Below are 27,528 nucleotides of genomic sequence, written 5' to 3' on the forward strand. Positions count from 1 at the left end.
AATGCATTTTGCCCCCCAGGATAGGAAGGAGGTGTTACGGGATTTTTGTGTTTAATGACTAAAATATGTATACATTTGACTTAGAATTATAACTCATAAATGTTGAATGTTATGTGTTCCTTGTTAGAAAGAGTGGGTTTATCTTCAGACAGGCTAGAATGATGTCTCTACCCAGGGAGGGGAAAGACCTTGGGTTGGTTGTAGATAGTTTAACAGGTGGCAGACAGTAATGAGAACTCGAACTGTATTGCCATTGTATCCGAGAGGAGGTTGGACATTAAAACCTATGACATCATCTTTATTATATAACCTGATGTAAATTGTACTATGATTCAGTACTCTCGAGAATAAACGCTATTGATTGATTGATTTTAAGACTGGTATCTGTCCATTTTATGCTGATAATTATCTTACAAATTCTTATTTATGGGCAGAGTGTTTTAATTGAATTGGTTAATAAACAGGAATCAAAATTCCTTTAACAGGAGGATGGGGAGAGAAGCAACAAAATCCCCAAGAATCACTGTGAAAGAATTGCAGGCCTTGGTGGCGTCTTGGGGTCACCAGGTTTCAAAAAGCACCATCAGACGCCACCTCCACAACCACAGGCTCTTTGCAAGGGTTGCCAGAAGAAAGCCTTTTCTGACCCCAAGACACAGGCGCAAGCGCTTGGAGTTTGCCAAACATCATTTAAATTATGACTGGAAGAAAGTGCTCTGGTCAGCAGAGACCAAAATTGAAAGTTTTGGTCAGGTACAGCATCGACATGTTTTGCATTGAAGGAGAGGCACCTCATACCCACTGTGAAATATGGTGGTGGGTCAGTGATGTTTGGGTCTGTTTTAATTCCAGAGGTCCAGGGGAACTGGTTAAGACTGTATGTGATCTTGTGACTGATGCTCCCCTCTCTCGGTCTCTCTACATCTCTCGCCGTCTCCAGGCCCATTCCCATGGTCATTAACAGTATTTCTGTTAGATCTCAAGAGGGGAACAGATTAGAGCAGAGGATGAAGGGAGGAACACAAGTTATCTGAGAGCTTGTGTGAGTGGGGGAAGAGATAAAGGGAAAGAGAGCAGAGGGCTTGAGAGTGAGAGGGAAAGGGGGGAGGGAGGGTGAGAAAGAGAAAGACAGAGAGAATACGAGAGGGCAGGGATAGTAGACCAGAGAGAGAGAAGAGAGGTAGAGCGAGAGTGGTAGACAGAGAGTCATATGATGTCTCACTGCAGACTAAATTTGATTGTCAGACACAGCTTTCATTATTCCTCGTTCTTCAAGAATAATTAAATTAACCCTAGAAGCTAATCTTAGGTCAGTTTTGCCACCCCCCTAATGGTTAGGGTTAGGATTTGGGGATTGTAAACAGATCCTAGATCTGTGCCAGCTGCCAAAGGTCTATAACTATCCTCAGAGAAGTCCTCCAGTGAGTGTCAGGAAGAGCAGCAAAGCCAGTAACATGTCTAGGTAATTACCTTTTAGTTACCAAAGTCATTACAGAGCAATTACAGTACAAGTCAAAAGTTTGGACACACATACTCATTCCAGGGTTTTTCTTTATTTTTTTTACTGTTTTCTACATTGTAGAATAATATTGAAGACATCAAACTATGAAATAACACATATGGAATCATGTAGTAACAAAAAAAGTGTTAAACAAATCAAAATATATAAGTAGCCACCCATTGTCTTGATGAGAGCTTTGCACACTCATGGCATTCTCTTAACCAGCTTCATGAGGTAGTCACCTGGAATGCATTCTAATTAACAGGTGTGCCTTGTTAAAAGTTAATTTGTGGAATTTCTTTCCTTCTTAATGCGTTTGAGCCAATCAGTTGTGTTGTGACAAGGTAGGGTTGATACACAGAAGATAGCCCTGGTAAAAGACCAAGTCCATATTATGGCAAGGATAGCTCAAAAAAGGGAAGAGAAACGACAGTCCATCATTACTATAAGACATGACGGTCAGTCAATCCGGAAAATGTCAAGAACTTTCTTCAAGTGCAGTCGTAAAAATCATCAAGCACTATGATGAAACTGGCTCTCATGAGGACCGCCACAGGAAAGGAAGACCCAGAGTTACCAGCCTCAAAAATTGCAGCCCAAATAAATGCTTTACAGAGTTCAAGTAACAGACACATCTCAACATCAGCTGTTTAGAGGAGACTGCGTGAATCAGGCCTTCATGGTCGAATTGCTGCAAAGAAACCACTACTAAAGGACAAATAAATTAAGACTTGCTTGGGCCAAGAAACACGAGCAATGGACATTAGACTGTCCTTCGGTCTGATGAGTCCAAATTTGAGATTTTTGGTTCCAACAGTCGTGTCTTTGTGAGACGCAGAGTAGGTGAACAGATGATCTCCGCATGTGTAGTTCCCACCGTGAAGCATGGACGAGGAAGTGTGATGGTGCTTTCTGGTGACACTGTCAGTGATTTATTTAGAATTCAAGGCACACTTAACCAGCATGGCTACCACAGCATTCTGCAGCGATATACCATCCCTGGTTTGCACTTAGTGGGACTATCATTCGTTTTTCAACAGGACAATGACCCAACACATCTCCGGGCTGTGTAAGGGCTATTTGACCAAGCAGGAGAGTGATGGAGTGCTGCATCAGATGATCTTGCCTCTACAATCACCCGACCTCAACCCAATTGAGATGGTTTGGGATGAGTTTGACCGCAGAGTGAAGTAAAAGCTGCCAACAAGTGCTCAACATATGTGGGAAGTCCTTCAAGACTGTTGGAAAAGCATTCCAGGTGAAGCTGGTAGAGAATGCCAAGAGTGTGCAAAGCTGTCGTCAAGGCAAAGGGTGGCTACTTTGAAACATCTCAAATATATTTTGATTTGTTTAACACTTTTTTGGTTACTACATGATTCCATATGTGTTATTTCATAGCTGTGATGTCTTCACTATTATTCTACAATGTAGAGAATAGTAAAAATAAAGAAAAACCCTGGAATGAGTAGGTGTGTCCAAACTTTTGGCTGGAACTGAACATGTGAGGGTAACTTGATGTTAAGTGCTGCCTCGATCCCTTTGTCTTTGAGTCGAAACAACACAACAGCCTTAGGAACTGCCACATCACCATTATTTTAGATGAGTGAATGAGGAAGCGAAGGGGTTACAGGTCAGGGTTCAACCCATGGCTGGCTGATCTCTATGGTGGAAGTGAGACGTAGATGTTAATTACCTGCACCTCCACGTAGCTCAGGTCTCAGGATCAAAAGACAGAGACCAGTGTGTTGGGCTGGGTTCAAATGACGTCTGTTCTCTTTCAAATACATCAGCTCAGTTTGATTGAGCTTGCGTGACGCAATGGAGCCAATGAAATCGTCTCAAAAGTGCAAACCCACCCATGTGGCATCTCGCACTCCAGGCACACTCAATCCAGCGCTCAAAAAAGTACTTGACAGAAAACCAATACTGTTGGAACCCAGGTAGGTCTGGTGGACGGTGGCTAATCTGGTATAGAAACAGTGTTAAACCCCGGCTGTCAGAGTATAAAGCTATGTTTTAAGACAAATCCTCAACTAATGAGTTATAATCTCGTAACATAGCAATCTTTTTTTCTCTCTTTTAATCCCTCCATACTGACACGTCACTACTGTTAACATCTCAGTAACATTTTATAACAGGGTTTGAAAAGAGTGGGATCTTTCTCGTACGCAATGATGTTACCTAGTCAACTATGACTGTTGGCTTATCGGGTAGGCATACATCAAATCAAATACGGAATGTTTCAGCAACCTTGAGGACGTACCTGAGAAGTTGAAATGCATTTGCATACTTCATGTTGACATGGTGTCACGACTTCTGCCGAAGTCGTTGCCTCTCCTTGTTCGGGCGGTGTTCGGCGGTCGACGTCACCGGTCTTCTAGCCATCATTGATCCATTTTTCAATTTCCATTGCTTTTGTCTTGTCTTCCCACACACCTGTTTTCAATCCCATCCATTACCTCTTGTGTATTTAACCCTCTGTTTCCCCTCATGTCTTTGTCAGGGATTGTTTTATGTCAATTGTTGTTTATTGATGTATAGGTGCGCGACGGGTCCTCGTACCCATGTTTATTTTTTACGTATGTACATTTTTCGTGTTTGGAGCATTGTTAAATGGACATTTATTAAAAGTCTCCATTACACTCAGTTTAACTCTCCTGCGCCTGACTTCCCTGCCACCTATACACACGGCTCTGACAGAATCCCTGACCCTTCGATGCTATGAAGTCAGCAGGACGAGACACTTCGTTTATGGAGCTAGAGGAACGCGTTATGGATCAAGCGGAGGAGATTGACAGTCTGAGCGCTGCCATGGATCGCATTGTCCAGAATATGGATCGCTTGGAGAGACAGGGAGTTTTTCCAGCGCCTCTACCACCACAACCGGTATTTCCGTCGAACGCTTTTCCTCCTCCTGAAGATAACAAGATCCATTTATCCCTACCCACGGGATACAATGGAGATACTGCCAGCTGCCAGGGCTTTCTCCTAAAACTGAACTTATATCTGGCCACGGTCTCTCCAGTACCATCTGACCGTGAGAAGAGTTACGCCATCATCTCATGCCTCACCGGGAAAGCCCTGGAGTGGGCCAGCACTGTGCGTAGAGAGGAGTATGCGGCGTTGGACCATTTTGAGGAGTTCATCCGCCATTTCCGGAAGGTATTCGACCACCCATCCGAAGGCAGAGCGGCGGGTGAGCTCCTCTATCATCTGAGGCAGGAGAAGAGGAGTGCACAGGAGTTCGCCTTGGAGTTTAGGACCTTGGCTGCCGGCGCTGGATGCAGCGACAGGGCCCTGATCGACCATTACCGTTGTAGTCTACGCGAGGACGTCCGTCGGGAGCTGGCCTGTAGAGACACCACCCTCAACTTCGATCAGCTCGTGGACATGTCCATCAGGCTGGACAACATGCTGGCTACTCGTGGACGTCTAGATCGGGGTCTGGTTGTTCCATCCTCCCGCACCCTCTCTCCCGAACCTATGGAATTGGGAGGGATGGTGCGCAGGGAGACCGGAGGGGGTTCCCGCTCGAGCACCATCTATGGTCGCAGAGATCACACTGCTGGTCGGTGCCGGGTTGGTTCCTCTGGGAATAGAGAAGGCAGGCAGGGCACTCTGGCATCACCCCAGGTGAGTAGGCACCATTCTCATCCAGAGCCCTCTGTCACACTAATGTTTGTCTCTGTCACTTTTCCGGATTTTTCCCTGCATTCCCAGTATAAGGCGCTAGTAGATTCAGGCGCAGCTGGGAATTTCATTAATAAAGATTTAGCTCATAGTTTAGGGATCCCTATTGTTTCTGTGGATATGCCTTTCCCTATTCATGCCTTAGATAGTCGACCATTAGGTTCAGGGTTTATCAGGGAGGTCACCGCACCTTTGTGTATGATAATGCAGGAGGGTCACAAGGAGAAGATTAGTCTTTTCCTTATTGATTCTCCTGCGTATTCTGTGGTGCTAGGCCTACCTTGGTTAACTTGTCATAACCCCACTGTTTCTTGGCAACAGAGGGCTCTCACAGGGTGGTCGCGAGAGTGCTCAGGTAGGTGTTTAGGGGTTTCTGTTGGTGCTACTACGGTGGAAAGTCCAGACCAGGTCTCCACCGTGCGCATTCCCCCTGAATATGCCGATTTGGCTCTCGCCTTCTGTAAAAAGAAGGCGACTCAATTACCACCCCATCGACGGGGGGGATTGTGCGATAGATCTCCTGGTAGACGCTGCATATCCCAGGAGTCACGTGTATCCCCTGTCGCAAGCGGAGACGGTGGCTATGGATACATATATCTCTGAATCCCTGCGTCAGGGGTTCATTCAGCGATCCATTTCACCAGCCTCTTCGAGTTTCTTTTTTGTGAAGAAGAAGGATGGCGGTTTACGCCCGTGCATTGATTATCGAGATCTCAATAAAATCACGGTGAAATATAGTTACCCGTTACCTCTGATAAATACAGTTATTGAGTTAATGAACGGGGCACGCTTCTTCACAAAATTGGATCTCAGGAGTGCGTACAATCTGGTGCGTATTCGGAAGGGTGATGAGTGGAAGACAGCATTTAGCACCACCTCAGGTCATTATGTGTACCTTGTCATGCCATATGGGTTGATGAATGCTCCATCAGTCTTCCAATCATTTGTAGATGAGATCTTTAGGGACCTGCATGGGCAGGGTGTAGTGGTGTATATCGATGATATTCTGATATACTCCGCTACATGCGCCGAGCATGTGTCCCTGGTGCGCAGGGTGCTTGGTCGCCTGTTGGAGCATGATTTATATGTCAAGGCTGAGAAATGCTTGTTCTTCCAACAATCCATCTCCTTCCTAGGGCATCGGATTTCCACTTCAGGAGTGGAAATGGAGAGCGACCGCATTACAGCCGTTCGTAATTGGCCGACTCCAACCACGGTAAAGGAGGTGCAGCGTTTTTTAGGGTTTGCCAATTACTACCGGAGATTTATCCGGGGTTTTGGTCAGGTGGCTGCTCCCATTACTTCACTGCTAAAGGGGGGCCCGGCGCGCTTGCAGTGGTCGCCTGAGGCGAACAGGGCTTTTGGACACCTGAAGACTCTGTTTACCTCGGTGCCTGTGTTGGCTCATCCGGATCCCTCTTTGCCATTCATAGTGGAGGTGGACGCATCCGAAGCTGGGATAGGAGCAGTGCTCTCTCAGCGTTCGGGTGTGCCACTGAAGCTTCGCCCCTGTGCTTTCTTTTCGAAGAAGCTCAGCTCGGCGGAGCGAAACTATGATGTGGGGGACCGGGAGCTGTTAGCTGTCGTACAGGCCTTGAAGGCGTGGCTTGAGGGGGCTAAACACCCTTTTCTCATCTGGACTGACTACCGCAATCTGGAGTACATCCGGCAGGCGAAAAGACTGAATCCTCGTCAGGCAAGGTGGGCCATGTTTTTCACTCGTTTTGTGTTTACCCTTACTTACAGACCAGGCTCCCAGAACGTCAAGGCAGACGCATTGTCTCGACTGTATGACACAGAGGAGCGGTCCATGGATCCCACTCCCATACTCCCAGCTTCGTGTTTGGTGGCGCCAGTAGTGTGGGAGCTGGACGCGGACATTGAGCGGGCGTCACGTGCAGAGCCCTCTCCTCCTGAGTGTCCAGCTGGTCGTCTGTACGTTCCGTCTGCTGTCCGCGACCGATTGATCTATTGGGCTCACACGTCACCCTCCTCTGGTCATCCTGGGATAGGTCGGACGATGCGCTGTCTTGATGGGAGGTACTGGTGGCCCACTTTAGCCAAGGACGTGAGGATTTATGTTTCCTCCTGCTCGGTGTGCGCCCAGTGCAAGGCTCCTAGACACCTGCCCAGAGGTAAGCTTCAACCTTTACCTGTTCCTCAACGGCCATGGTCGCACCTGTCGGTGGATTTTTTGACTGATCTTCCACCTTCACAGGGTTACACCACGATCCTGGTCGTTGTGGATCGGTTTTCGAAGTCCTGTCGTCTCCTCCCGTTGCCCGGTCTCCCAACGGCCTTACAAACTGCAGAGGCCCTGTTTACACACGTTTTCCGGCACTATGGGGTGCCTGAGGATATAGTGTCTGATCGGGGTCCCCAGTTCACATCAAGGGTCTGGAAGGCGTTCATGGAACGTCTGGGGATCTCGGTTAGTCTTACCTCAGGTTTTCACCCCGAGAGTAATGGGCAGGTGGAGAGAGTTAACCAGGATGTGGGCAGGTTTTTGCGGTCCTATTGCCAGGACCGGCCAGGGGAGTGGGCGAAGGTCGTGCCCTGGGCAGAGATGGCCCAGAACTCGCTACGTCACTCTTCCACTAACCTCACTCCTTTTCAATGTGTATTAGGGTATCAGCCGGTTCTGGCTCCTTGGCATCAGAGCCAGACCGAGGCTCCTGCGGTGGACAATTGGTTTCGGCGCGCTGAGGAAACCTGGGAGGCAGCCCACGTCCACCTTCAGCGCGCCATAAGGCGCCAGAAAATTGGCGCAGACCGTCGCCGCAGTGAGGCCCCGGTGTTCGCACCAGGGGACAGGGTCTGGCTCTCGACCCGAAACCTGCCCCTCCGCCTGCTCTGCCGGAAGCTGGGTCCGCGGTTTGTTGGGCCGTTTAAAGTCCTGAGGAGAGTGAACGAGGTATGTTATAGGTTACAACTGCCCACTAATTACCGTATTAACCCCTCGTTCCATGTGTCTCTCCTCAGGCCGGTGGTGGCTGGCCCGCTCCAGGAGGTTGAAGTGCGTGAAGTTCCTCCGCCTCCTCTTGACATTGAGGGGGTCCAGGCGTACTCTGTTCGATCCATTTTGGATTCGAGACGTCGGGCGAGGGACCTTCAGTACCTCGTGGACTGGGAGGGGTACGGGCCGGAGGAGAGATGCTGGGTTCCGGTGGAGGACGTTTTAGATCCTTCCATGTTAAAAGAATTCCACCGCCTCCATCCGGATTGCCCTGCACCTCGCCCTCCGGGTCGTCCCCGAGGCCGGTGTCGACGCGCTGCTGGAGCCGCGCGTCAGGGGGGGGTACTGTCACGACTTCTAACGAAGTCGTTGCCTCTCCTTGTTCGGGCGGTGTTCGGCGGTCGACGTCACCGGTCTTCTAGCCATCATCGATCCATTTTTCATTTTCCATTGCTTTTGTCTTGTCTTCCCACACACCTGTTTTCAATCCCATCCATTACCTCTTGTGTATTTAACCCTCTGTTTCCCCTCATGTCTTTGTCAGGGATTGTTTTATGTCAATTGTTGTTTATTGATGTATAGGTGCGCGACGGATCCTCGTACACATGTTTATTTTTTACGTATGTACATTTTTCGTGTTTGGAGCATTGTTAAATGGACATTTATTAAAAGTCTCCATTACACTCAGTTTAACTCTCCTGCGCCTGACTTCCCTGCCACCTATACACACGGCTCTGACACATAGTTATATGTTTTCCCCATATGAAATAGAAAATGAGGATGAAGAAAGTAAATGCAAGTCGAGGCAAAGAGAACAAACATACGAATACCACAGCATTTAACTCATGTTATTCAGTATTCACATTACAACATCCACATTGTTCAGCTAGTGACAATTTCTAATAATCTCAATATACTGTATATTTACTTTGTAATACATTATACCAAGAGGCACTTTCAGTAATTCTGGCCAAAACGAAGCTACAGTATAGTGTCTAAATTACAAAAACAGTAAAAATAAATAGTTTATCTAAAAGACTTTTGTTGTCGTTTTAATTTGTTATATCTGTACAGCATATATTTTGTACAAAATGGAACAATAAACCAGTAATAAAATGAAATACTTCACAAATACTGGTGTATCACACGTCTGTTTTCCCCATCCTATAGGTATTGCTACATGTGTTAAGTGCAAGATACAAGAGAGAAGAAACATTAATAATTATTCAGTTTGTGAAGTGCCGGCTATAGATAAATATATAAAACAAGTCTCGTGTCTCGTTTAAGAAGATGTAAAGCTTGTTTGGTTCTCGTTGTGGCTAACGTGATCAAACATATTCCCACAAAGAGAGAGACATATTGTTCGTTCCCAATGGCACCCAATTCGCTATACTGTATAGTGCATTACCTTTGACCAGAGCCATATGGGACCTGGTCAATAGTGAGTCATTTAGGATGCAGACAGAATGAATGGCACAGACCTGGCAATAGCCTAAAAAATATCACACAGGACAGAGTTAAAACATGAAGCAAAGTCTGAGGAAGGATGTTGAGCTTCAAACTGTGCCTGTTGTTGTTTAAACCACAGGGGTGAAATGCTTTCAATGCCCTATTGTCCATGTCTGGTTCCTATTGTAGAGTTGCTGCTGCCCACTGATTGGGTAGAATTATGGCAATAGTAGTACTCTGAAAGAAATGTGTCAACAAGAGCATGTGACCACTATCACGTCCTTGTCAAATGCCAAGATGTTATTCTTAATCTAAGGTTCTGTTCTGAATAGGATGTATTATGACACACTTTGGAATTGCGTGCAAGTGAGCTCCCCTAGACAATTGCACATGACTTTGTAATTGCACGAGGCAGTCTACAGTTGGTGTGTGTGTATGAGTGTATGCGCGTGTGAGCTTCCCCCAGCACAGACAGATGGAATAGGAGCAAACAGAGCTAACCTCTCATCTGATTGGTAGTCACATGAATAACTGTGTTCTCACATGCATATAACCGTGACACATACTGTATAATCTCCCTCACATACCAGTTACATAGCTGACCTTTGCATGTTATGAATAAACACAGCCTTTCGATTATACCACAAAACAAAAATCCCCACATAACTAACCTTTACGGAAATGTGAAATGTGATCAAAACAACTCAATGGAAACATACGTTTAAAATATAAATCCTGGGTGTGTTTTGAACAAAATGCATGTAGAAATAGAGGGATGAAAAAAAGAGACATGAAGAAGGAAGAAATGTTCTGGAGGACAAACATTTGGAGGGTTTTTCTCTTTAGGCGCTCAGAGGACTGTCAGACCATGCTGACACACACACACACGCACACGCACACGCACACGCACACACACAGGGTGCCATTTGAGACACAGCGAGTGTCACTTAAAGACAAACCAATTATCCGGTATGACACACAACATCCCTCTCTCATCCCTCTTTATTCTGCTGCTGTCCCTCCCTCCCCTCTCCCGCTGCCTCACTGCACTGTATCCATGTGTCAGGGACGCACAGTGCTGTTGCCAAGGGTCATATCAATCCTGTGTTTACCGATACAGAGAGAATGCAGTGAGAAGCTAGCATTGGAACACCTATGTGAGAATGCTAGCATGCAGTGAGAAGCTAGCATTGGAACACCTATGTGAGAATGCTATTTACTGACTACAGCTCAGCGTTCAACACCATAGTGCCCCCAAAGCTCATCACTAAGCTAAGGACCCTGGGACTAAACACCTCCCTCTGCAACTGGATCCTGGACTTCCTGACGGGCCGCCCCCAGGTGTAGGTAAGGGTAGGTAATAATACATCCGCCATGCTGATCCTCAACACAGGGGTCCCTCAGGGGTGTGTGCTCAGTCCCCTCCTGTACTCCCTGTTCACTCATGACTGCACGGCCAGGCACGACTCCAACACCATCAATAAGTTTGCTGACGACACAACAGTGGTAGGCCTGATCAACCGACAACGATGAGACAGCCTATAGGGAGGAGGTCAGAGACCTGACCGTGTGGTACAAGGACAACAACCTCTCCCTGAACCTGATAAAGACAAAGGAGATGATTGTGGACTACAGGAAAAGGAGGATCGAGCACGCCCTCATTCTCATCGACAGGGCTGTCGATAAGAATGGTTTTACAGCTGCACCATCGAGAGCATCCAGACGGGTTGCGTCACTGCCTGGTATGGCAACTGCTCGGCCTCCAACCGCAAGGTACTACAGAGTGTAGTACGTACGGCCCAGTACATCACCGGGGCCAAGCTTCCTGCCATCCAGGACCTCTATACCAGGATGTGTCAGAGAAAGGCCCTGAAAATTGTCAAAGACTCCAGCCACCGTAGTCATAGACTGTTTTCTCTGCTACCGCACGGCAAACGGTACCGGAGCGCCAAGTCTAGGTTCAAGAGGCTTTTACCCCAAAGCCATAAGACTTCTGAACAACTAATCAAATGGCTACCCAGACTATTTGCATTGCCCCCCCCCCCCCCCCATTCTACGCTGCTGCTACTCTCTGTTATTATCTCTGCATAGCCACGTTAATAATTCTACCTACATGTACATATTATCTCGACACCGGTGCCCCTGCACATTGACTCTGTACCAGGACCCCCTGTATATAGCCCCGCTATTGTTATTTACTGCTGCTCTTTAATTATTTGTTTTTGTTATCTCTTACTTTTTTGGGGGGTATTTTCTCAAAACTGCATTGCTGGTGAAGGGCTTGTAGGTAAGTATTTTTCTGTAAGGTCACACCTGTGGTATTCAGCGCATGTGACAAATAGAATTTGATTTGATTTGCAACAGTAGACGAGAAGGAGAGAGGTAGAGGACAAAGTGTAAAGAATTAATCATTGTTCCAAGACCCAGCATCTGAAAGGCCCTCACCCTATTTCCCACCATGTGCACTCCTTTTGTCCACAGCTCAACTAAGGAATAGCGTACAATTCCGGACTCTTGTCTCTCTCCATCTCCCATCCGCCTCCACCTGTGGTAGTCTGCATGGAAACCAAGCAGTGGAGAAACTGATTTTTCTAGAAATCCACATTGAAATATACCACTCCAAAAGCTATCTGAAATCCCTGTAGGTGACGGAACTCATTGGTTTAGGTGTTGTCGGACTTGAACAGATACAGTGGGAAGTGTGGTCACATCTAGGAATTAGAGATGGGCTACGCATACATATTAGGAAGAGCAATATAGTGCTGTCCTACCATAGTAGCTTATTAATGTTGGCCACCAAATCACATTCACAATACCCCTTGAACAAATGCTACCGTAGAACACGTACGCAACCACGCATGCACACAGGTCATCATAGGCTGCGAATATTGCTTTTGCATTCACTCCATTGGGTCTGTTACTGTTCAGTTCCCCCTAGGCCACGCACTGAAATTGTGAAAGGCCTTATTCAGATGAGGCAGTGACTCAGCAGATGTATGGGTCAGGGGTTGACTAGGAATGTCTGATTCCTCTTCTCTGTATCGTTTAATATGGGCCAATAACTATTATAACGATTCACGCAACCACCTGGCCCCTAGCCCATCACAAGATGTTATGTCAGCTACAACACTAAATGCCACTGTTAGATAATGACCCATAACAGATCACACAACGAGAGAGAGAGAGAGAGGAAAGGGAGTGAAAGAGGGTCAGTTAGTACAGAGAGAGAGAGAGGCACATGATTTGGATAAAATTCAAGCATTTGGTACTTCGGTACATAAACCCAAGTTGCAATGTTACATAAGACAAGGTTTCCCTTGACTTTGCAGGTCACGAAGTGCAACTCAAACGCGCCAGATACAGAATAAGTGTCAGTATTGCTTTAAACATTGTCATCCTACAAATACTTTTTCCTGATAATGTGAACGTTTCACAACAAGCTGTCAAGGGTAAAATCTTCAAGGAGAACCAGACAGGCAGATGGACGGACAGACAGACATTTTAATTGGCTCCTCATTCAAAGTGACGTTTTCACAGAGACCATCAGTGAACAAAAAAGAGACTGACCAACCTCAGAACCCCCAAACGCTTCTCTTCCTCCCGTCTTCTTCTCTTCCTCCCGTCTTCATCGCCCTTCCTCTCCCACCCCCTTCCTTCTCCCATACCATTCTCTCTTATCCGCTTCTCTCTCTCATATCCTCTCCCCTCTATCCTCTCCCTTTCCCTCTCATCCTTCTGTCACCACCAATTCGTCTCTCTCTCTGGACATCAAATGGAGCTATGGAGCTATGGACAGCCACAAGGAGCCCAGCACTGGTCCATTTGTTGACTGCAGCATGCTGCCTGGTTCAGGCTGGCTGGCTAGTCCACCTGGGCTGTGTCCCAAATAGCACCCTTTCCCCCCTATTTACTGCACTACTTTTGAACTGTGGTGCACTATGTAGGGAATAGGGTGCCATTTGGGACGTACACATGCTTAGGCCTCATCTGCCTGGTCATGTCATGGGAGCTGCCCTGGGCTAGGAGCTGGATGGATAGGGAGAGATGGGATAGCTGCAGGTACTGTAGATGTATCATGTTATAGCTACAATGGGGTAGCTTACAGTTCAACCATATTGGCCTTCTTCGACAGGTTCCTGGTTGAACCAGTTAGACCTATGGCTGAAATGTTGAAACTATCAGAAAGTTAATAAATACATCACTTCTTTGAGGGAGTCAGCAAACACACACTAAGAAGACATATCTCTTCCTTGGCATGGATATTTTTACCGCATTATCTTTCTTCATACTTTAGTTTTGCATTCAGCCCCACACGTGATTCACCATGTTCTATAGAGCAGTCTCTCTGAGGGTATGTGGAGTATATCTGTAACCGTGTTCTCTTGGTTGAACCTCTGGGCTCCTCCACATCTCCTTTAAGGCTTTCCAAGGCTCACTCAGCAACTTTATTTGATCACTTGACTTGCTGAAAGCTATTGGAGCCCAAGGTCTGTTATCTGTTATCATTTCAGCCTGTTGGAGAAATAGATGATTTCCCAGAGTTAAATAGAAAATGCCTGGTTACAACTGTAACCTTGGTTCTTTGAAGGAACTGAGTGAGGCAGCTCACTCTATGGGGAATGATGCTCGCTCAAGAGACTGAAAGAGAATCGGTGTACTTTCGACAATGGCTCTCTTGGCTGAACTTCCTGCCAGGGTATTGGGTGGTAGATCCCATTGTGAGAGAGGACTGAAATACAGGCTCGAGGTCAGTGTACCGTCAAAAGAGTTCTACGAGAGAGTTCTATGAAAGAGTTTATCAATGAAGATGGCCGTAGAGAACCTTTCAAAAAGGTGAATCTCTTTTTCAGTGTTATGGTCAGATTGACATCCACAGATGAATCTGAATATGAATGCTTCTTCCCTAGCGAGGTGGTACACGTACTCATCTACTGGGTCAAAAGGCTATGAAGAGAGAAATTCTTCACTTATAAAAGCATCTTACATTGGGATAGTTAACTAGGCTTCTGAATAAAAGAAAGGTCTAACTCTATAAGAAACCGTGTGATTCAGATTCAACGTGATTCCCTTTGTAGTGTGCAGATAATCAAGATACAGGGTACGTAAAATAAGAAAGGCCCACACCATAGTTACCAAACACAAACGCCACTGAGAGAGAAAATCTTACAGCTGAAAAAAATAAGAAAGTATAACCACAAATCAATAACACAAATGAAAGAACAATCACTTGTGTTGGTTGAAGTAACAATGACAAAGGACACTGTGATGAGGGGTCTGCGTTGGGTCCCATTGGGCAGATGTCAATTCGATGCCAATTTCACTGTGGCTCAACGTAATTTCATTGAAACGACGTGGAAACAACATTGATTCAACCAGTCTGTGCCCAGTGGGGCGTGTCAGTGTTCCTGAGTCCTGTGGAACTGCGTAGGAGTGAGAGGAAAAAAAGAGCCTGAATGACTGACACAAAAGTGGAGTGAGTGAAAGAAAGAAAGAGAGAAAACATGGTATATTTGGAACAATTAGAGAGATGAAGAATGTGAAGAAACACTGTGCTGTGGATTTTTTCCTTGAGTGAATATAAAGCTTTTTCAGAGCTACAGGGTTCTATGTTAGACTTCCCATTCCCTCTTCCTGGGGTAGCTAGCAAATCTTCTGATGGGTTTGTGTGTGTGTGAGTGTGTGTTTGCCTCCATGCGTGTGTGTGAGCACACTCTGTATCAACACTGACCCTCCTCTCCCCAGTCCTCAGTCCTCTCCTCGCTCCCTGAGAACCAACACAGAGCGGACACAGCTTTTTCCCGCACTTTCATCTCATTGTCCTCAGGAGCTAGTGTTTGTATTGTCTATTCAGTACCGTCCACTTTGTACACCTTGGTTCTGTGGGGGCGGACAGGTGGATGCAGACCACTAGTATGGCCGGCTGTGTCTTGAGGCTGGCAGTGGGGTCAGTGTTCTGTGGGTCCGTATTGCGGTGTGGAAACCTGATCCAATATAATACGCGTGTAAAACAAATCCCACCCCTCCCTCATCCTCAGCTTGCCCTCCCTCCCTCCCTCCACCCTGTTTTCGTTAGGCACATGTTACTCCAAACTTCTACAGTGTTGTGTCTAAGTGATTTGCTGGCAACCAAATATCAGGGGCTGCGTCTCAAACAGCACCCCAATCCCTGTATAGTGCACTATTTTTTGGCCAGCTACTGCACTACATGGGGAATAGGGTATAATTTCTGACATGAGTCAGAAAGTCTAGTTGGGAGAGGGTATGAGTTTGGATAAATGTTCCGTTTCCTGATCTTCATGGGTCAAAGATAATCCTCTCACTCCAGCTCCTCCTCCCTTTTCTCCGCAGTCTCTGATTGCTCGGCCACTTCCTCCGCAAGCCCCGTCTCTTCCCCTTCCGTCTCCTCTCCATGGCCATCTATTGGCTCCTCCTTGCTGGCTGGCTCCTCCTCCTCGTGGATGGCTGTGATTGGCTCTGCGGGGTTGCTGAGGCAGTTAGGCGCCTCTCTGTCCGGCGTGTCCTGGGCTTCCGAGGCGATGACTCTCTTCCACATTTCGTGGTTGTCCAGGAGGTGCTGAGTGATGGGACAGAACACTCTCCTCCTGCTCTCCTTAAGCTTCACCACGTGCTTCTCTATAGGGAAGAAAACAATTCCTCAGAACAAAACCTACGACATATCTGTCCCCTTATACTGTACATGCAAACCCTTATCGTACAACCTCTGGACAGGGGTTACAAAGCAGGGTCTGATAACCTGGGCAGACCAAATACCCTTAAGGCAGACCAGGTAGTCTCATGTATATGAGGTTTCTGTATCTACTACTAATTATAAGCCTGGATGCTTATTGGATGACTTTGGTTTACTTGTTTACTGTTCTAATGTTAATGTTGGTGACCAGTGTATAATAGCATTAAGGCACCACAGGGGTTTGTGGTATATTGCCAATATACAATGGCTAAGGGCTGTATCCAGGCAATCCGCTATGCGTCATGCCAATATACCACACCACCTTGGGCCGCCTTATTGCTTAAATCCACTACATGTATTATCAATCGGCACTATGTCAACAACTCAATACCTGGGCCATTTCAAGCTGAGCTTTGATTTCAATAGGTTCCTGTTAACTAACTTCTTTCAACTCAAAGAAGTTCAACATGAACGTCAACATGCTCTTACGGGAACTCTCAGAGCTAGTCGACACATCCTCCTCTGTTGTATCCTCCTCTTCCTCCTCTGTCTCTCGTTCCCCCACCTCCTCTTCCTCCTCTCCCTCCTTCCTCTGTGCGTCGGCGGGGTCGACCCAGTTCCCCGGCATGAGGGCGGCGGAGTCGTAGGAGGAACAGAGCGGACCCACGATGTGCGTGATGAAGGACTCCTGGAGCTTGGCGAGCTGTGGCGCAGAGCGGTCCATGAAGGGGCTGATGGGAAGGCCCAGACTCGACTCCTCATCGCCCTGAGGAGTGGTGCAGTATGGGTAAACATGGCAGAATGTTAGATATAAGCGTCTGAAAACCCACCTCTTCACAAAGTAATTTGATTAATCCCACAGCACCCCCCCTCCCCCCCCCCAAAAAACTTGCCTTTATTAAACACATGTGCGTGTCTTTTCATACTACTACTGACTTTGCTGATAGCTACTTTACTGAGAAGAAATGTACTTACAATGACTGTGATATACAGTTGAGTCGGAAGTTTACATACACTTAGGTTGGAGTCATTAAAACTTGTTTTTCAACCACTCCACACATTTCTTGTTAACAAACTATAGTTTTGGCAAGTCGGTTAGGACATCTACTTTGTGCATGACACAAGTCATTTTTCCAACAATTGTTTACAGACAGATTATTTCATTGTATCACAATTCCAGTGGGTCAGACGTTTACATACACTAAGTTGACTGTGACTTTAAACAGCTTGGAAAACTCCAGAAAATCATGTCATGGCTTTAGAAGCTTCTGATAGGCTAATTAACATAATTTGAGTCAATTGGAGGTGTACCTGTGGAGGTATTTCAAGGCCTGCCTTCAAACTCAGTGCCTCTTTGCTTGACATCATGGGGAAATCAAAAGAAATCAGCCAAGACCTCAGAAAAAAATGGTAGACCTCCACCAGTCTGGTTCATCCTTGGGAGCAATTTCCAAACGCCTGAACGTACCACGTTCATCTGTACAAACAATAGTACGCAAGTATAAACACCAAGGGACCACGCAGCCGTCATACCGTTCAGGAAGGAGATGCGTTCTGTCTCCTAGAGATGAATGTACTTTGGTGCGAAAAGTGCAAATCAATCCCAGAACAACAGCAAAGGACCTTGTGAAGATGCTGGAGGAAACGGGTACAAAAGCATCTATATCCACAGTAAAACGAGTCCTATATCGACATAACCTGAAATGCTGCTCAGCAACGAAGAAGCCACTGCTCCAAAACCGCCATAAAAAAGCCAGACTACGGTTTGCAACTGCACATGGGGACAAAGATCGTACTTTTTGGAGAAATGTTCTCTGGTCTGATGAAACAAAAATAGAACTGTTTGGCAATAATTACCATCGTTATGTTTGGAGGAAAAAGGGGGAGGCTTGCAAGCCGAAGAACACCATCCCAACCGTGAAGCACGGGGGTGGCAGCATCATGTTGTGGGGGTGCTTTTCTGCAGTAGGGACTGGTGCACTTCACAAAATAGATGGCATCATGAGGAAGAAAAATTATGTGGATATATTAAAGCAACATCTCAAGACATCAGTCCGGAAGTTAAACCTTGGTCGCAAATGGGTCTTCCAAATGGACAATGACCCCAAGCATACTTCCAAAGTTGTGGCAAATGGCTTAAGTACAACAAAGTTAAGGTATTGGAGTGGCCGTCACATAGCCCTGACTTCAATCCTGTAGAACATTTGTCGGCCGAACTGAAAAGTGTGTGCGAGCTAGGAGGCCTACAAACCTGACTCAGTTACACCAGCTCTGTCAGGAGGAATGGGCCAAAATTCACTCAACACATTGTGGGAAGGTTGTGGAATGCTACCCGAAACGTTTGACCCAAGTTAAACAATTTAAAGACAATGCTACCAATGAAAGTGGTGATCCTAACTGAACTAAGACAGAGGATTTTTACTAGGATGAAATGTCAGGAATTGTGAAAAACTGATATTAAATGTATTTGGCTAAGGTGTATGTTAACTTACATTTCCAACTTCAACTGTATGGTTTTCTCACCTAGCTATCTTAAAATAAATGCAGTGCACTAACTAAGTCGCTTTGGGTAAGCACTTCTGCTGAATGACTAATGCAAATATAATATGAATTACCATTTGACACTATCTGAGGAAAGTCAGTCAATCAATCAACCAGCCAATGATATGAGGGAAATTGGAATCAAATGCACTGAGGGAGTCACAGCTGAGGTACTAATACACAGAGAGAAAAATGACCGTCAGAAATGATGTAAAACCACATTCAACTGCATTCCAACTGATGGTAGAAAACATATCAACATTTGTATCTCTCTCATTTTGTTCACCAGCCAGTCTCAGTCTCTAAGTGGTACACCAACAGCAACCACCAGCACTCAGAGCCTGTGGGATTAACTACTGAATAATCAAAGCTTCAAACTGGGTCAAGAACATAAACAGCAAAAGGCACACATCTATCTAGCTAGAGGAAGCCTACAAGTTAATCTATAGGTCCAGTATTGGCCGACTGACAAGATCATGTATATGCATGTATAGTAAAGTGATTTATAGCAGGATACATATATATATGTGTCTGTTGACGTCAGGGGCTTATACACTCGAAGTGGACCGCAGCAGGCAAGGTCTCGTGTTGCCATAGTAACCAGCAGAGCTTTTGCCAGTCAGTGCAGTAGACTGAAATTAGTGTCTGAAGTGAAGAGGGAGAGAGAGAGGGGAAAAAGAGAAAGAGAGGTGCTACTCTAGAGTAGAGGGGCGTATTGGACCATCAAAACGTCTTCTAAAGACAGGTGTCAAGGAGATGGTAAAGTTACAACTTAACCACTGATACAGGGTCAGATCTTTAAGATGTTTTTACTGCGTTAATGGTCAGCGTTAGGATTTTGGGTATACTACTACTGACCCTGGTGTGTTTGTTCTTCGTGTGCATGTCTTGAGGCATAGTTCACTGTGATCTGATGTGTTGCTGCTGTATCTCTGTCTGTGTGAATGACGACTGTCACTGATGACACAAGTACATCAGCTAGACTGCAGTACAACAACACTTCCTCTCTCTCTCCTCTCTCTCTCTCTCTCTCTCCTCCCTCTCTTACTCCTCCCTCTATTTTCCTCTCTCTCTCTCCTCCCTCTCTTTCTCCTCCCTCTATTTTCCTCTCTCTCTCTCCTCCTCCCTCTATTTTCCTCCCTCTCTTACTCCTCCCTCTATTTTCCTCTCTTTCTCTCTCCTCCCTCTCTTACTCCTCCCTCTTTCCCTCTCTCTCTCTCCTCCCTCTATTTTCCTCTCTCTCTCTCTCTCTCTCTCTCTCACATCCCTCTCTCTCTCTCCTCCCTCTATTTTCCTCTCTCTCTCTCTCCTCCCTCTATTTCCATCTCTTTCTCCTCCCTGTCTTTCTCTCTCTCTCTCCTCCCTGTCTTTCCAACTCCCTCTTTTAATTCCCTGTCTTTCTATCTCTCCCTCCCTCCCCTTTATCTCTCTCTCTCTCTTCCTCCCTCTCCCTCCGAGGACGCAAGCAGATTTGACATTTGAACGACGGTTTGGGTTTCACCATTGAGTGAGATCAGGCTTTGAAGAGACAGACAGACAAAAACAAGATGACTGCGCTGTCAATCACAGTGGCACCGACTATAACCTACACACTTGGTGCTCCTGCCACTGTAGAGTGACACATTGTGTCAATACATCAGCCCTCTCCATTCCAAGTGACAATCTAATCGTCTCTCCATCAATGCCAGGTCCCAATTTTGAATAGATGGTACATTATGCAGTACATTGCCTGCATACAAGGATGGCTTCTTCAATGAATGTGTGTTGATGGGTGTCACATCGACATTACTGACAAAGAAACAGAGGAACAAAAGTAGTTCTACATTTCATATTATTTCTCAGTCTATCAATGGTCAATGAATAGAATGGTGTTTCTCAAACCTCTCATTGAGTTCCCCCCCAACCAATCCACATACTATATGGTCAACTAATCATCAAGCCCCTCATTAGTTCAAAGTGTCAGTTCTGAAATATATCAAATACATGGACTGACTTGGGGTACCTGAGGATAGATCTGGGAAACGCTGGCATAGAATATTCTAGAAGTGGTAGACCCAGTACGGCCACGATTCCACACTTCACATCAGAGAACTTTGATTTGAATGGGAGTATCCATTGGTTCTACCTATTCTGATGGGAATCGTATTAACGGCCATTGTTTACGTTGCCCATGCGTCGTCAATGGGCCACACGGTTCATTCTGGTCGATTCTGGGACAAGAAGAGCACTCCTTCAAGGAGTGAATGGGAGTCAATTGGGCACTAGTTCAAAAGCCAAACATATGCATGAATTACGTGAACAATAGGTACAACATTACAAATCTTTCCGAGATGTAAGATAATTAACTTAGTCTCTGCAATATCGTATAGCTTTGGAATCGTGACATTAGGTACTTTTGAGAAAAATAGGCAGGTTTCTCGACTCATACCCTGACATTTAGAAGGGATTGCGTGACGATTAGCTTAGCAACCACGTGACACAGCATGACAACGTGAACGCGATTGGTCGACAGTCTGCTGGGTGGGGCATTATACGTTCCTCCATTCATTGCCCAGCGGGATTCCTATCACCTCCTTTCTGTAATATATCTGCCTACACGCTGATCGTTCTCTGACCACTTAGAGTCTCTCTTCCTGATCAGCGGTGTGGTTGATAGGCACCCGTCCGTCTCTGACCAATGAGCAGCACTGTTACTGGAGAGTGGGCTGTTTCCAGGCACCTGTACCACTTCACACTGAGCAGTACCGTGGTGGAATCATGAAGTGGCCTGCTTTCTATTGTAGTACCAAGTGGAACACATGTCAATGTCATTTGATGGAGAAACATCATTGCACCTCTACGTCTTCTCAAGTCTGTCATAGCTATTTATGCAGAAGGTAGTGTAATGACCATTTCATGATCAGGCAGTTTCAAGGGGGGGGGGGGGGGGGTACACAAGTTAACAACAACAAGGCAACTGCATGTCGTCCCCCACAAATGATGCAGCGTCCCCCTCGGACCTATCATTGTCATTTTGTAAATGTCGGATCTCCATGGCAAGATGCATCATTCACCTAATTTCCTCACTGAGGATCAATGACGTTTATTTAATTCAATTCAGGTCACCCTAGCGGTGGCTACTGCTGGCTAGCATGAGGACGAAAAGGGCAGTTTTCTGGGAAAACTAGCAATATTTCAGTCTTCTCGATGGAGCAGTGTGGATAAAGGTAAAATTTGGAGAACAGTGGCATATCCTATTCCTGCATTGAGGTATGTTTTCTGACGGACATCTCATGTCTTAATGTAATGATTGCACTCTGACCCCAGTGCAGCTGTGTAAACAAGCGTAACAGTAGGGTCAGTATCTTCTGGCAAACCTACACCTAATAGATGTACCTGTTTTTAGACCTATTTGACGATGCCCTCGGTCCACTGTAGATGCAGGTCCTTGTGTTTCAAATCTAAATCAGTGGCTAGGGTGTAGGGGCTAGGGTGTAGAGGGTGTAGGGGCTAGTGATCGATTTGGATCTCACTTGTTCATAGAACTCATTGACGATGCCCTCGGTCCACTGTAGATGCAGCTCCTTGTGTTTCAGTGGGCCGTTGATGTCCGCCAGTTTGATGCACATCTGACACACCAGCAACCGGTCGTTCTCATTGGACCAGTCAATGCCCGAGCAGCCATCGTCACCCACCTGGAGAGAAGCAAGGGTTAAATTAATCTCAAATGTCTTTCCTCGCGTCCTCACATCCTCTACCCCTACCTCCTTTCAACCTATCAGAGAGAAGCGAGGAGAGCATAAGAGGAAGAGTTCTGAGTAAAAGAACCTCAGATCTTCTCCTACAGGCTTGTTCCTGACATTCTGTAAGTTTGTCAACCATCAGAGAAAATGACAGAGCGCGTCAGTCCATTCAGCTGTAGATACGCTGTACATCAAAGAGAAGCTCATGACCATCGGTTCTGTTTACCTTGGCGTTGAACTCTGCCAGGAAGTCAAAGTGTTTCTTCAGGTCGGTGGCGAGGATGGCCTCGATGACCAGGAAGCGGAAGCGTTTGAACTCCACATGCTCCAGGTTGCCCAGGAAGTTGTACTCTGGCTGGGACATGAACAGGTTCCAGGCCGACGCAGCGTGGTGGTTCTCTAACACCGAGCGGTCGTTATATAGCACGGCCTACAGGGGGAGACAGAGAGCAACGTGTCACTCATTCGTTATCATTGGTGCATCTCAGTGGACCCTTTGTCTTCCTCCATTTATCTCTTCAGTGATCTGAGAAGAACACAAGATATGAAAGTATTATTGGTGGACTTTGCTTTCACCTTTCCAGTTCCTTTCGTTAGATTCATTCATTCATCCAACCATCCATCAATCCATCCATCCATCCACACCATTCTCTTCCTCCCTCCTTCCCTCTCTCCCTTCCTACCTGAGGAGCGCTAGTCGCCACGAGGAAGGCGTTGGTCCGTCCAGGGTGGTCGTAGTCGTGCATGGCTGCAGCCACATACAGGGCCATGAGCTCCAGGGATGGTATGAGGCCAGACAGACATCCATAACCCTCCTCCATCACCGCAGACATCTTAGAAACCAGGAACCCTGTATGGCCTATATGGCTGGGGTTGAGGAGCCCACTGTCAGAGTCTGGGGACACACACACAGGGATAGAAGGGTCAGAGAGATAGATACACAGGTAAATGAGGTGAGGGGTGCTGGGCATTGTCGTAACAAATCGGAAACTTTAGTACAAAACACTTGGGTCAACGGGTGTAGTCTGTATGTGCGTGCGTGCGTGTCTGTGTGCTAATGTGCGGGCAATTGTGTGTATGGGATGACATGAGCATCAGAAAACAACATGACTGACAGACAGCCAGCCACCCTGCCCTAGACAGACATCAGACCCCAGGCATCAGAGTAGGCCATCTGCCAGCCCAGTCAGACAGGTTGTGTAAAGAACAAACAGGTCACGATCAGCGTGTTGACATTGGTGTCTGTTGTATTCCTCTGGAAGAGATAGGCTTCTATGGAACAGCTCCACATGGAGAACGAGAGGTAAAATAACCGCCGGTGACCATGAACTAACGGTTATCCGATCTCACTGGAAACACGGTTCTGGGAACTTCCACAGCCTCCAGTCTGCAAACTGTAAGGCTGATGTTAGACAATATTATGCCATTTCACATCAGCTACTGAGGTGGTTGGTGTGTATGAATGAATATACAGCAGCTAAATGAGCCTCAGAAGGACTGAGTTTGCCTGGCTGCCATCAGCAACAGGCGTACAACAGTAGGCTTATAGACATAGGATATTAGCCTCAGTCAGTACACAACGGGATGGAGAGTGGAGGAAAGGAGGAAGCGCACGTGTGTGTGGTTGTGTGTGTCAGTGCATGTGTGTATGCTTGTATTTGCATATGCGTGTGTGTGTCCTCACCAGAGTCTGAGCTGTGGTCTGTGAGGAGGTTGGGCAGGCCTGGCACGGCCTGGGTGGTGAGGTACCACACGGCATGGAGCACGTCAGTGGCATGGATCCTGTTGTGGTCTGCATGGGGAGGGAGAGGTAATACTAACTTAGTACACTGGATGATAATGAGACCTCACAAACCATACAGAGACAGGTGGCGGTAGAGGGAACAGAAATAGTGCTGTGATTACATTGAGAAAGCCAATACCTCCCTCTTGTGGATAGAATAGGCAGTGCTACCACTACCGCTGCACAGAGTTTGGATTACGATAGTTTCGTTCAAATGTTTTTGATACTCTCCAGTACTTGATGGAACTGTGTGTATTACAAAGCATATTCACAAAGAGGATCGATTGTAATGTTTGCTCACATGGGATGTCCCTGTATCCGTTCTCCAGAGCATGGAAATAGTTCACGAACTCCCTGACAGGAATCTTGAACGTCTCAAACAGTCCCGTGTCCTCAAACAGGCGGTAGGAAACCTGGAACACACATAGAACAACTGTTATCCCATCCACCAAGTTATTCTCTTCACACCTAAAGCTGTGATGCTGCTACTTGGGTCATTCCACAAAATGAGTCCCGTTGATATTTAACCTTTATTTAACTATGGAAGTCAGTTAAGAACAACTTTTTATTTACAATGACGGCCTACCGGCAATCACAGCCAGATGTGTTCAAACCAGGGACTGCAGTGATGCCTCTTGCACTGAGATGCAGTGCCTTAGACCGCAGTGCCACTCAGGAGCCATTTTAAGTAGAAACTGTGCACCAATATTGAATTAAATGCCTGTTATATTAAACCAAGTGCACTTTAATATAGACCAAATGGGAAATTCTATAAATCTGATTGTTTTATATGATTAAAGATTTTCTGCAAAATTCAGCACTTTGATATGTCCCTCTGTGTATAGCGGTGATAATTTTGGGTAGACAAGGAAGGGGTGGGTGGAGAAAGTTATTTTTCCCACGCTACAGATGGCTATATAGGTCAACTAATACAGGACTAATAAAGACCCAGTGCACACCCCCAGCACCCCTAATTCATGCGGCTATGCCTCTGTGCACCATATGTGACTTCTAGCAAGATTTTTAATTCATTTAATCCGAAAATATTCAGTATCATCGTAAAGCCGTAGTTATTTTGATGCTTTGATAAAGTAATTTCTAAAGCTTATTATTTATTTCATGTGATTAGTGATTCATTTTGAGAAGAAAAAAAAACCTGGCCCTCATTTTAAGGTCAGCCCTGAATTGAATTCTCGTTTTAATATGGTGAAACTATTCCTTTTAAATATTTGTTTCAAAAGACAAATGTAACATCTAATAATGAAATCATAGTGTAAAAGCAGGTTAGCTGGTTCTAATCTTTCTGGTCATTTTCTGGTGTTTTGTGGTAGAAAACGGAGTGTAAACCAAGGCCCTACTGCTGTCTTGGTTTACAGTACACCGCAATCCCAATAACTTGTAACTCTTGTTTCAACCAGTAGATGGCAGTGTAATCCCATCCATATCTCACAGTGCTTTATTCACAAGCATCACTCGATGCACACATCGGAGGAGCGGGTTTTCTATATCTATCAAAGCCCCTCAAATATGGAATAGCTGTTCCTGTCGGGTAAGAGGGACAGACACCATTGAGGCTTTTACATCACGTTTAAAAGCCCACCTTTCTAGCTTGGCCTTTAACCAGTCACTGTTTTAACATCATCTTTGTTTTATATTCGTTTTATTCATACTTTTTACTGCTTCCTGTTTGCTTTAACTATTTTTCATTGCATTGTCGTAATGTATTTTCTTAATTGTGTTGCGATTTAAAATGCATTTTAAATTAAGTTTGATTTGAAGTCTGATCCATTCTCACTTGGTTCACAATGGACTGTTTTCACTGAAATATTCTTACCTGTATACCTATCCTTACCTGAAAAGGTCTGGAATTTTCTCACTTGGCTCTACAGTAGCTAACCTTACCTGGCTGAGGATGCAACCTAATTGACCGTGGGTCTTCTCCGGTCGAAGACTATCTTCACCTAGCTAAGTCTCACCTGTTCTCACCTGACTAAGGCTGTATCTATCCTTACCTGGCTGAGGATGCAGCCAGACTGTCAGTGTGTCTTCTCCGCCAGGTTGAAGATATGCCGTTCTCACCTGTACTCACTGGTTCTTACCTAGCTAAGTCTCACCTGGCTGAGGCCTGGCTGAGGCCTGTTCTCACCTGGCTGAGGCCTGTTCTCACCTGGCTGAGGCCTGTTCTCACCTGGCTGAGGCCTGTTCTCACCTGGCTGAGGCCTGTTCTCACCTGACTGAGGCCTGTTCTCACCTGGCTGAGGCCTGTTCTCACCTGGCTGAGGCCTGTTCTCACCTGACTGAGGCCTGTTCTCACCTGGCTGAGGCCTGTTCTCACCTGGCTGTGGCCTGTTCTCACCTGGCTGAGGCCTGTTCTCACCTGGCTGTGGCCTGTTCTCACCTGGCTGAGGCCTGTTCTCACCTGGCTGAGGTCTGTTCTCACCTGGCTGAGGCCTGTTCTCACCTGACTGAGGCCTGTTCTCACCTGACTGAGGCCTGTTCTCACCTGACTGAGGCCTGTTCTCACCTGGCTGAGGCCTGTTCTCACCTGGCTGAGGCCTGTTCTCACCTGGCTGAGGCCTGTTCTCACCTGACTGAGGCCTGTTCTCACCTGGCTGAGGCCTGTTCTCACCTGGCTGAGGCCTGTTCTCACCTGGCTGTGGCCTGTTCTCACCTGGCTGAGGCCTGTTCTCACCTGGCTGTGGCCTGTTCTCACCTGGCTGAGGCCTGTTCTCACCTGACTGAGGCCTGTTCTCACCTGGCTGAGGCCTGTTCTCACCTGGCTGAGGCCTGTTCTCACCTGGCTGAGGCCTGTTCTCACCTGACTGAGGCCTGTTCTCACCTGGCTGAGGCCTGTTCTCACCTGGCTGAGGCCTGTTCTCACCTGGCTGAGGCCTGTTCTCACCTGGCTGAGGCCTGTTCTCACCTGGCTGAGGATGCATCCTGAGCGGCCGTGTGTTTTCTCCACCAGGTTGAAGATGGGGAAGTTCCAGTTGTTGAGTTGAGTCATCAGAGGATCCAGCTCTGGCATTACCAGAGGCTCTGGGGCCAGGATGGGCTGTGTGTCCTAGAGGTCAGGGGTCAGGATCAAGGGTAATTTCAAGTGGCTATGGGTAATAGTATGTTACAAGGTAGTGCACTGTATAGGGAAATAGGATGTTATTTGGTATTTGCTCTTCGAATTAAATGCATAATTTTATA

At 46.4% G+C, this 27,528-nt stretch overlaps 1 protein-coding gene across 2 annotated transcripts in view; it reads right to left on the minus strand.

Annotated features, from left to right (window-relative positions):
* Positions 1–15,650: 15,650 nt before the first annotated feature.
* LOC129838915 (cGMP-inhibited 3',5'-cyclic phosphodiesterase 3A-like) overlaps positions 15,651–27,528 on the minus strand; it is a 104,660-nt gene continuing 92,782 nt past the window's right edge. For both annotated transcript variants that reach the window (XM_055906188.1, XM_055906187.1), the window contains 8 exons: positions 27,254–27,394; positions 24,632–24,743; positions 24,232–24,339; positions 23,231–23,442; positions 22,774–22,977; positions 22,338–22,499; positions 16,774–17,050; positions 15,651–16,229 (listed from right to left, as the gene is read on the minus strand). In XM_055906188.1, the coding sequence (XP_055762163.1) occupies positions 15,913–16,229; positions 16,774–17,050; positions 22,338–22,499; positions 22,774–22,977; positions 23,231–23,442; positions 24,232–24,339; positions 24,632–24,743; positions 27,254–27,394 (1,533 nt within the window). In that variant the 3' untranslated portion in view covers positions 15,651–15,912. The remainder of the gene's footprint in view (positions 16,230–16,773; positions 17,051–22,337; positions 22,500–22,773; positions 22,978–23,230; positions 23,443–24,231; positions 24,340–24,631; positions 24,744–27,253; positions 27,395–27,528) is intronic.

This window comes from Salvelinus fontinalis, chromosome 39 (assembly GCF_029448725.1).
Source record: "Salvelinus fontinalis isolate EN_2023a chromosome 39, ASM2944872v1, whole genome shotgun sequence".
Classification (NCBI taxonomy): domain Eukaryota; kingdom Metazoa; phylum Chordata; class Actinopteri; order Salmoniformes; family Salmonidae; genus Salvelinus; species Salvelinus fontinalis.